Source organism: Carex rostrata, chromosome 14 (assembly GCF_964058835.1).
Source record: "Carex rostrata chromosome 14, lpCarRost1.2, whole genome shotgun sequence".
Lineage (NCBI taxonomy): Eukaryota > Viridiplantae > Streptophyta > Magnoliopsida > Poales > Cyperaceae > Carex > Carex rostrata.
Genome location: NC_135931.1, coordinates 2,929,053 through 2,940,638, shown reverse-complemented (window position 1 = coordinate 2,940,638; position 11,586 = coordinate 2,929,053). Strand labels below are relative to the sequence as shown.

The 11,586-nt window shown below is 37.8% G+C and overlaps 1 protein-coding gene and 1 long non-coding RNA gene across 3 annotated transcripts; one reads left to right on the top strand and one right to left on the bottom strand.

Annotated features, from left to right (window-relative positions):
• Window positions 1-324: 324 nt before the first annotated feature.
• Window positions 325-8,244, bottom strand: BLH4 (BEL1-like homeodomain 4). Of its 2 annotated transcripts, XM_078315516.1 has the most exons (5): window positions 7,874-8,244; window positions 6,342-7,629; window positions 4,845-5,230; window positions 2,177-2,237; window positions 325-1,209 (listed from the first exon to the last, which is right to left on the bottom strand). In XM_078315516.1, exons 2-5 carry the CDS (start codon window positions 7,572-7,574, stop codon window positions 712-714), a joined length of 2,178 nt encoding a protein of 725 aa, XP_078171642.1. In that variant the 5' UTR covers window positions 7,575-7,629; window positions 7,874-8,244; the 3' UTR covers window positions 325-711. The 2 variants fall into 2 exon arrangements, with proteins under 2 accessions (XP_078171642.1, XP_078171643.1); XM_078315517.1 differs by lacking the exon at window positions 7,874-8,244 and having other exon boundaries at window positions 6,342-7,866.
• LOC144565694 (uncharacterized) lies at window positions 8,056-9,345 on the top strand. The gene is made up of 2 exons (XR_013514939.1): window positions 8,056-8,195; window positions 8,870-9,345. It is a non-coding gene; the product is annotated as an uncharacterized LOC144565694 (long non-coding RNA).
• The last annotated feature ends 2,241 nt before the right edge of the window (window positions 9,346-11,586 follow it).

Genomic DNA, 11,586 nt, shown 5'->3' with positions numbered 1-11,586 from the left:
ACATTTTTTAGAATTTGTTTACTATTTATTAAGATGGTTTGAAAATCGTTATTTTTTAATGGTGGAGAAATTTAATAAAAACAGCAATTTTCAAGCCATCTTAATAAATAGTAAAAAAATTTAAAAAAATGTAAAATTTGATCTCCAAACACATTTTAATATAGATTGAACATCTAACGGTTTGGATCAACTGTTTGAACTTTGAAATTCGAAAAACCGAATCATTTGTTCTGGAGGCTAGAAACAAAAGTTTTGAGCTTAACCAACCCCCCTCTCTCTAGCTATCTATACACACACACACATTTATGAATAAGAACACCAGCCTGCAAGTCAATCTTCTATAACGATTCCTCCCAATACCAATATTATGTATGTTTTCTTAAGTTTACAGACAACAAAAAAAAAAATAGTCAAATAATATGGAAGAAGAAAAATTTTAAAGCAAGAAATTAAGAGATTCTGCTAAATTTGCTAAGAACGTCCTAACTAGCTATTTTAATTATATATATGGAACAACTCTATGTTTCTATGCTATTTATATATTTCATTTCATTCTCCCCCACGATTTTCTAACAAAAGGAAACTAACTAAAACACTTTCTCTAAAGAAGAAGATTCATCTTTGTCATTGTACTTCTTTGTTCAATGTATAATTTCCTTCTGTTTCACCAAATCAATTTAGAGTCTTCTCCTTAGAAACTACTAACATTAATTAGCATCCTCCAAAGTCTCTAACCGGAAGCCGGTTACTATCTTGTGGTGCATTGGCTCCGGCATGGCGGAGCCCTAACGTCAGTGATACATCACCTCCTGAACCATAGCGTATCCTTGCACCAGGTCCCATTCCCAAAGCAGTTCCATACCGGTAAATATCATCAGTGGTTCCCACATGCGGGTCGGATCCTAGCAACTCAACAGGATCTATGCCTCCTATTAGCACTGAATCATCATTGGCTACATGTGTGCCGGTGACGGACTGTTGAACTGGGGATGGGTCAGGCTTAGGTGCTCCGCTTGAAGATGCATCTGGTCTTTGGCTCTGTGGACCCCCTTGTGCTGCATGTGATTGAGTAGGAGAGAGAGACGGTTGGTGTGTACCGTCAGTGGGTCCACCAGATGGGTCGGACTCATCCCTGAACTCTTGCTGGTACATTTCTTCTATCATTGGCTTCCATAACCTTACTCTTGCATTGATGAACCAGTTTGACACCTGCCCAATGCATTATTTTCATGGTACCACACAATTAGAAGCCATGCATAATCATTGCTAACTCAATTATAAAAGTGACATGATGACACAAACTAGAGGTACGTAACACTATAGAAACTCTGTAATTTTCATTGTCTAAGATTTTTTTTTTTTGAAGGTCAGATGGCAAGAAGCCTGCTGACAATATATTAAGATAAGAAAAGTATTTACACACTCCTTAGGGCTCTTTTTACACACTCACTCTTCTACACCCTTAGTCTAATTTATAATTAGAGTAACATATTAGTCTATTTTACTTTCAAATTTTGGACATTAGAGAGGACAGGAGCACTGGTTAAAATACAGTGACATATACAAACAGACAGTGACAAAAAGATTGGGAGTACAAACAAATACAAAATACTAGCAATATTAAATAGTATTAGGAAAGAACAGTAATCCCAAGTAGAGTGGCCCCCTTCTTAAATGTATGTATCCAATGCTTTAAATATCAATGGACTCGTGTTAGATGGTGCAACTTGTGCAATGCAGACCCAAGACCCACCCTAGCTATATATGAAGGGAACCCATTTCCCTGATTCCCTCCATTGCTGAAAAATAAACGGACCTCTCCAGTTAAACCTCTCTAATTTATGGTATAATTTTACAATGGACTTGTCCTGCTAATTTAAAAAGACTGATGAGGAGACAGAACGTGTTCTCATGGTCACGATGATACTGTCATTGTCTCTCTGTGCAATGAATTTTAGGGAAAATTATATAAGACAAAAGGCAAAACTAGTGGTGGAATACAGACAATTTAAGCAGCCTAGCTAGCAAGGACAGTAACTGCTTGCTATCACAGAAAGAATATTGTGACGAGTTGGAATTTAAAAACTATGAAATCATACAAAATTAATTAGTATTATGTATATGGGGCAAAACTATGGGTTGGGAAAGGGGGTGAGAGAGAGAGAGAGAGAGAAACCTGGTTTCTGGATAGACCTGTCTGCCGTGCCAACAAATGCTTATCTGCATCACTTGGGTACCTGACAAACATATACACACACAAATTAACACAGTTAAAGAACACAGTTAAAGAGAGATTAATTTAAGAGCAGAGAGCATAGATGACTCAGAGATTCTGTAGCAAAACAAATGTACAGTAAACAGCCAACAGGACTAGCTATTTACTACAAATCAGTACAACTACAACAGACTCCCCTAATCACTTAAATCTTGCATGCAGATAGACAGAGAGAGAGAGAGAGCTTTTTCACGAGAAAAGAGCAAAATTCAAAAGATCAGCTACAGGAGATCTTTTAAATGCGCTTTCATGGCATGCCATCCCCATCCCCATGTATAAAGTTTGTTGCAGCAAAGAGAGAAAATTTGCAAAAGTAAACCCTGTGCTCCTTAAATGGCCAGCTTTTCTTTCGAGACTCAAAGCTGATAATGCAATGCAATTCACCTTATGTACTCTAGGTCTTATTTGTATACAGGTAGACTCACCAGAAACAAGTAAGGTATATATATATATATATCTTTGGTACTTGGCACTGGTTTTACGACGTTCAGAGACTATGTAGAAAGTAACCAATTAATTAATTGTTGAACATGTCAGAGCGTTAGTGAGTTATTAGCAACTGATGTGAAATATAACAATAACAAGCACATTATATATAGTCTGATAAATCTTTTTGATACCGCTGGAAGGAAGAATATAGCCTGACAGTGACAAGGAGCACATAAATTACGACATTAGTTGCAACAGTGGGGAGGGGGGAGCCAATGAGAAAAACAAAAAAGAACATGCAATTGTCAAAGATTAGTACAAAGTGCATATGGTGATAATTTTATTTACCGTACAGACCAAGCACCTTAAAATACGTTGTTAACACTTTAATACCTGATAAGTCAGTGTACCTTGAGAGAGAGAGAGAGAGAGAGAGAGCGAGAGGGAGGGGGGGGGGGGGGGGACACAAAGCACGGACAGGGAAAGGACAGTACTACTATTGGTTAGAGAGTGGCATTGGCATATATGCTTGAGTGATCCCAAAAATATAACAGAAAACTTATTCAGTAAAAAGTAAATTTTATGCAGAACACAAGAAAAGTAATGTGGCATTAGCAGAAAGAAAGGGAATGAATTACTGCTCTGCCTTTGCCTTTACCTCAGCGTAGATCTCAATAAAATATTCTTTCAATAGAAAAAGGACACTTCTACCAAGAAAGAATATATTTTAACATGATGGCTACCTCAAACAAAATTATAACAATATGAGCGAACCAAAGGATTCACTAACTGTTACATGCATATGAATTATGGTTCCAATTGAACTGGAGCTTCACATATTACGTAGTTCACCCTATATGTGTATAACAAAATATGTTGTATACGGAGCAAAGAAATTTACTGAGTACTTTTGAGCTTGAAGAACCTTAAAATATAAAAAGTCTTGATGCAGGTTGTTGATCGATACCCTTCAATCAAATCTCCAACTATATCATTCATTGGTAGGGTAGGAAATTTTGATTATGGGCATTATATATATGTTATGATATGAAAGCATATAAGTTTTTAAGATCAAGCTATATTTATATGAGTAGGGTTAAAATGTCATGTCTCAATTGTGCCTTGTATCTTTATTTTTTATTTCAAAGTTCAAACAGTTGATTCAAACTGTTCAATATGATTTTCATGTTAAAATATTTTTGGAAACCGAGTTTTATATTTTTTGAAACTTTCTACTATTTTTATTATATAGGTACAAAATCGTTTTTTTAGATGATCCATTATCTTTTGAAGAAAAGTCATTTTATACCTATCTAAAGAAGAGTAAAATAATTCCAAAAAAAACATAAAATTTGTTTTTCATGTACATTCAATATGGAGATTATGTTGAGCTTTTCAGATTAACTGTTTGGACTTGCAAAATAGAAATAAGAATGTCAAGCACAATTGAGACATGAAATAAATGAGGCATTTGAACCTGCTCTTTTCATACAAGGCGTGTTTGGAACATCAAACGGATATTTTTTATCACAAGCCTCAGATAATAGTTATCGATTATCATCTCATTGTATCTCACCCTCAAATATCCTCAGATGAAGCATTTTAATGCCATCTTCTATCACTTTTCAAAATTAATTAATATTGACAAAACTAGAGTAAAAAAAACAGAAAGGAATTGAAACTATATTTTGTGAGGGATTCGGATCAAAGAAGGAATTGAAGAACATGAACTTAGACGTACAAGTTGACTTTAGTACTTCAACAAGTATATATTAGTGGACCAAATAATATATTATACAGCGTGGCAAGAAGCTAAAAAAAAGGTAGCACATACATGTGCAGTGCATCGAATGATATAAGAATATATATAGCATTGCATTGACATGATGCCTCCGAGATTTGTAGGATGAAAAGATGAAAACAAAGAAAAAGAAGGTAAAAAAAATGAGAGAAAACATTTAGCATGCATAGTTCAATTGTGTCTCTGTACTAATATATAAGTCTGCTCGAGAGATTAACTCTGTGCTCATGCACAGACACATATACTTAAGAAACTGACGGAGCATGAAAAAAAACATGATATGCAAAACCCTGAAAGGTAAAAAAAGGAAGTAGTTTTAGTAAGAATTGAGATACATACGGGTGAAGGAAATGCTCGAAGAGCCAAGCTCTCAGTAAGTTGACAGATCGTTCGGGCAGGCCGCGTTGGGGCCGCCAGGCTTCTTGCTCCATCATACCCATATGGTGGAATGCACGCTGTTGCCTCAATCCTTGATCAATTAGACGTAGTCGTGGTGTCTCTCCCTTGGTTATTCCGGTGCCAGTACCGGTATCCTTTTCCCCTAATAGCTCGCATGTCTGCCTCAGTTGTGCCACAATCGCATCCTTCAAACAACGGAAATGGCGTGACATGGCCTTCTGAGCAAGAGCTGTGTATGGTGTAGCTGCTCCAAATCCCATTACCGAGTCGAAGAAATTTACCACCATTTGCATCTGGTCACAATAATGGTTGTATCTTCTGTCCACCTGCATATGAAATATATGCATGCCTGTGTGAAGTTATGTTGTGATTGTTATTTGAACTTTAATTTCCACTTCAGAGATAAATACTTGGTGGGCCCTAACGTAGCATCGATCTAACATATATATATAAGATGTGAGATTTTTTGTCTCAAATAAAGCATTGCATGGGTGTAAGAAATAACACTTCAGTGTAGTAATTAGTGATCACTGAAGAACAAATTAAGGGTCCACAAATCATGAAATGTAACTTAATTGGGTGTGAGTTTGAGGGCCACACATTGGGATGTCCTTTTCATGTGCTTGATTGTTATTGTTACTGCTGCATCTGTAACGGTTGCTAAGTTTCCATGCATACTACTACAAGGGGAAAGATAGAAAAGAGAGAGAAAGAAATGAATGAGAGTGCCAACGCCGCCAAAACACAGTTAGATATATAGTGTTAGGTGTATGAGAAATATGTGTATGTGGGGTGAGCAAGGAGAAAAAGGCATTTCATGGCATGGCGGTTGCACCAGAGATAGTAACCAATCATTTAGTGGGCATGGATGCCACCAATCACCAATTATTTCCTCTTAATTATAACTCACCAATATTTACGTCCTTTTCTTATTATTATTATTTTTTTTTGCGGGAGTTGAAGGAGAGAAAGCGGGAGGGAGATGAAAGGAGGTAGTAATTTAAAAAATTGAAGCATGCTTTGCAACAACTCCTAGGAGAGCTATAGCTAGTTGGTCAATTCACAACAGAGAAAAGAAATAAGATCATGGGTTTGTTTATTTTGCTATGATTGGAGATGCTATATCTCTTGGAGTTTGTGACGAACTCTATTGTTGCATGCAATTTGACATGACAAAATAAAAAATAATACGTCCAAAATCCAATTAAAAAATAACCACTGGAAAATAATATATAGGAGATCAAGTACAACAAACACTATTTGGCTAATATTACTGAACCAAATGGGGGCGGAGGCTCTTAGAGAAGTACCTACCCAACCACCGAACGGTTTCACCTAAACAGTATCAAGAGTGTCTGCATACCTGTCTGTGTGTGTGTGTGTGTGTGAGAGAGAGAGAGAGAGAGAAAGAAAGAGTATTGTAAAATTAAGACATGCCTCATCAAGCATGGAAACGAGCTTAGCCTTCTTTCTTTGATGCTCGAATCTATCTGCCGGAGACAATTGAGGCGGTTCTTTTGACGAGGATGAAGACGCACCAGCAGCCGAACTAGATGCACCACCAACCGCACTTGACTTAGTGTTAGGATTTGCAGACTCATCACGTAACCGCCCTCCCCGTGCACCTTTAATTTGCCCGCGGCCAACACTACAGAATTCCTCTAACAGCTCTTGTGCTGCACGTGCATATTTCGAGCTACGTAACACACTTGCCACGCCTGGTCCGACTGTGCCGTAACCCATATGTATCCCTTGCTGTTGTTGGAGCTGTAAGGTGTGTTGCGGTGGCTGGTGCAGTTGTGGCTGATGAGCCTGTGGTTGGTTATTAAAATACAGCATGTTTTCTCTAACCCTCAGCTCGTCTGCCTTGGCCATGTCAAACTGATGAAGAGATGTTGACAACGACAAGGATAAACCTTGTCCCTCTACAACTGCACCGCCTCCCCCTCCAAAAGTGGAACTTGCATTAGCCGTACTACCAAATGCTTGGTAAGCTTGCTGGTGATGTAGACTTGATGGATCAGCTTGAGACGGAGTCGGTGACGGGGATCTCCCTTGTTGTTGGTGTTGTTGGTGTTGTTGGTGTTGTTGTTGTTGCTGCGGATTCATTAAGAACATGTGCATGGCCGAAGCAGTAGCAGATGTCGTACCAGACGGCTCGCCACCTAATAGAACACCTTGTCGGTTCCCCATGTACCAATCACTGCTTGATGATAAAATAGGGTTTGGACGAACTCCAAGTTGGTGGTGGTAACCCGCTGCCGACATCTGATTGGCAAGTAGCTCAGTCGCACTAGGACCCCCAGGCATATTGGCACCTCGATAATTAAACATCTCAGATAGCATATTTGCTGCCACTCCGGTGGCAGCTGACTCGTATATGTTTGATTCGTCTCCTCCTCCTCCTGCTCCACTGCCTCCACCTCCATCATGGTCTCCAGGGTCAATTAACGGGTGGGGACCACCCGATGAGGAATCAAAACCGTGGATCCGTAGCTTGTCTCGGCGGCTCTGCTGAGCGATGTGGGATGATTGTTGCTGCTGGTGGGATGCCTCATCAGAGAAGGAGAACAGCCCTTGGTGGAACCCTTGGGACATAGAAGAATAATTTGTGGAATGATTCAATCGAGCAGTCTTCGGTAACTGAGCAGGCGAAACTGCTATTCCCATGCCTCCTTCATCGCTTGCGTTTAGGTACAGAATATCCCCAACAACACAACTCTAGCTGGAATTCAGAAGAGAGAGAACAAAACATAGTTAAGATAAGAAATATATAGGTTAGGTTAGATTCAATTGAAATAGTAGACATAATGAATTGCGAAAAATAAAAATATGGTTCTATAGTGGTCAATTGAGATCAGCAGAGTGGTTCATAATTTGGAACAAAAACTGTGTACTGAAGTATATATTAGGAGTGTCAACAGAGAAAAAGAGAGGATAAAAAATGGAATTGAAGGTTTGAAAAATACCAAGAGAGAAGACTAAGAGAGGGGAGTGTAGGGTGAAGAGGGAGCTAGAATAAGAGCACATCGTTGTTGAAGGTAGACTCCATCTCTGTCTCTCTTTGTCTCCCTCTTTCTCTCTTTTTGGTGCTCTCTTTCACTTTCCTCTTAATTTTTTTTCCCTACTTCTTCTACACTTACACCGCTTCTACAATCGCCTTCTGAAAGGGAAGAGCAAAGGGGAAGGCTTCAAAAAAATAATATTAGTAGAATGGAGGCTGATATTAGACAAAGCCAAGAAAGAGAAAGAGAAAGGAAAAGGTCGCTGTTGCTCTCTCCTCCTGCTTAGGTAGGCTTATAATAATCTCCTTTTTCTCTCTTATACAATATATATTTAATATACTATTTCAAAAGTAAATGACAGCAATAAGAGAGGGAGAGAGAAAGAGAGATGAAAAAGTAATAAAACAAAAAGATAGAGATAGAGAAATTGACTAGCACTGCAATTGGTAAATTGACCTATAGGGACACCCTTTCATATTCATTAGCAAACGACTTGTTATAATCTTCTGTTGCAATTTCATTACAGAAGTCTATGTTGTCGGTCTAGTCATCTTCTAAGTTCAAACAACAACAAAACACACATGTCATCATCTTGAGTACAATGTTTTTATTTCATTATAAATAAGCTAGGAAAACCAAAAATATATACTATAATATTTGAAATTATCCACAAGTATTCTAAACCTCAACTTAAATGATCAGTTGATTTGTTTGTATATACTTGTATGATACATCCATTGGGTTCTCCAAACATTTTCCTTTATTATAACGATGGTGGGTGGCTCTTCCTTTTCTTTAATGGAGCACACAAATCATTTTTTATCATGAAAACTTTTTATAATTATACTACCAAAAGATGCAGGCCTATAGCCAAGCAATTTTCCCTTTTTTCTTTTCTTTTATTGCCTTTGTCTATGTTGACTTAAGAGGAGCTTGAATTGTTAATGCCTAAACTCTCAGTGGCAGGTGAGCCCAGAAGCAGGGAATGAAGGGGTGTTCCTGTCATTTCACAACCTACCTCCGAGGCCCAGCTTAAAAGAGAAGATAAGGTTTGTGTGAGCCCCCAAACTAACACCATAAGAAGGATTCCATGGCCTTTTTAGGCCTGAAAAGATAATCTGAGCTGTGATCATTGAAAGATGGCTGTTGGATTGAGATCAGGCGGTCAAGAGAGAAGTGGTCCGGCGCACAACCAACCTCCTTGCGAAACCCTGTCGGCCAATCTTAACGGGTTTCGACCCATTAGGCCATTACCGTCATGATCAATAATTGAACCGTTGTGATTTAGACCTTGCACCAACTCAATCTCTAGTCTCATAACACACACTGATCATGTTATGTATCTCTGTGGTCCCTCTTAAAAAGTTGTTCTATACTAATCACTTGATTGGGTCTTCTAACTCCTCCATTTAAAGGTTAATTAACTTTCTTATGCACTTTTGATGTTTATTTTAATTCGTCCTGACCAAACGCTAGCTCCTAATTACAACTGTTAACCTAAATTATGTATTTAACTTATCCTTTTGTATCTTTTCCTTTGTATTGAAATTCAGCCATCAGCAGTTGATAATTTAGTGTCATGCATATGATGCATGCATGATATATACAAGTAAGAATAATATATATATATATATATAATACATAATTGACAAATTAAATGCATGCTGATCTATATATTTCTTCTTCTCGGAAATCACTGCCAAGATTTAATACATATATAATATTGATTTCATTCTTAATAAGTTTTCCATCAATCAAACAATAGAATTAAACCTAAGAAAAGATAAAATTTATGACAGACAATGATGTTGTACTATTAACACCGGAACAACGAGAATTAGACATGAAACGGTCCTGGCCTAGTTAGCTAGCACAAGCCAAAGGAAAATTAATAGTTGATATAGACAGCGACCTTTCCTAGCTCTAACATCATCACAATAAAAATCAGAGGAAAGAAAAGGTCCTGATTAACTCTAATTAATCAACCCGGGCAGCCATGGCATACATGGCTACAGATAATGGCACGTGACAGGGAAGACAGGTTGGCACGTGAGAAAGGAAGGCAATCACCTAGACGTTTACATATAACTGCCCAAAGGTCCAATTTAGGTTTTCTTCAAAAATAAAATGACCAAAAGCAGAAGGTTTCATTTCTGGGTTGCCCTACAATTGATAGCTTAATTACCTGAGAGACATCATGCTTATATATATATATATATATATATATATACAAGCCAATATCTGGTGATCTTGAGTTTAGGTGCCTTGTGTTTCATGGGTTATAACCCTTTTTTGCAAGTTATCACAAGCGCAGAGAGGAGAAACATTTTTGGATCTTCTGTGTCATTATCACCTGCTGAGTAACTGTGTTGTTACACATATGTAATGCCAACCATAGTGACAAATGAATTATTCGGGTTCGGTGAGGTGAGGTGAGGTGAGGTCAAAAAATTGTGATTCGGAAATAATTCGGATATAATTCGGAATTATTCGGATCAGATATCTCAATACTGCAAGAGAGCAAAAAAAAAAAATTGTTCTGGAAAAAATTCACGAATAATTCATAAAATTCACTAATTATTCGGGTTTAAATCGTTCAAAGTTTGATTAACCAAATAATTCGGCGTTCGGTTCGGCATCACCAAAAAAACAAATTATTCGAGTTTAATTCGCGAATCCTGTGACTATATATGATGACAACTATGGCAATATTATGTGCTGAAATTTGTTTCATTATAATCAAGTTCATTTGTAAGTCATTCACCCATAAGAAATTGATTATTTTCATATGTGGTTATTTTTTAAAAGGGCAAACGAATAGTATACGTTTTTATTAAAATAAATTAAAAATTAAAATACACAAGGTGGATTAATAATCAATTATAGGGGTTGATTTCTACATATTTTGTATGATGTCTGGGGCCTAGGGGTGGCAACGAACCGAACCGAACCGAACCGAACTTACCTTAGGTTTGAGTTTGGTTTGAATTAATTTCGAACCGAACCTGGTTTGATTCGTTTTCGAACCGAACCTGGTTTGATTCATTTCGAACCGAACCCATTTCGAACTACACATTTTTCGAATCGAACCCAAATCGAATCACGAACTAAATTATTTTTTAGCAGTCCTAGTTATACCGGTAGTTTATACATTAATTTTTTCTCGCGGGACAATTCACATGGCTTCCTTTTACCGGTATGAACTATGAAATGAGTGTTTTTAAGTTGAAAAATTGTTCATGAAAAAATACATCAGAGACGGCTTTCCTGGTATGAACTATGAGAGACGACCGAAGAGAGAGGAGAGACAGTCATCTAGGCCGGAGAGAGGAGTGACAGCCGGAGAGACAGCCAGTCGCCGAGAGCGTCAGCTAGAGGGAGAGTGAGTTAGGGAGAGGTGAAGAGAGAACTAGGTTATTGAGATTTAAGAGCGAGGGAGTGTCGGCTAAGTTAAATTATGATTCTCTATCTTGGATTTTAATTTCATCAGATAAATGGACGACCGATGTTATTATGAGATTCGAACCATAAAAATGATCGAACCCATTTCGATCGAACCAGGCTAGGTTTGGGTTTGGTTTGAATTAATTCCGAACTGAACCTGGTTTGGTTCGTTTCAATTCGAACCCATTCCGAATCGAATTAAACTCGAATCAAACCCGAATCGAATCACGAAC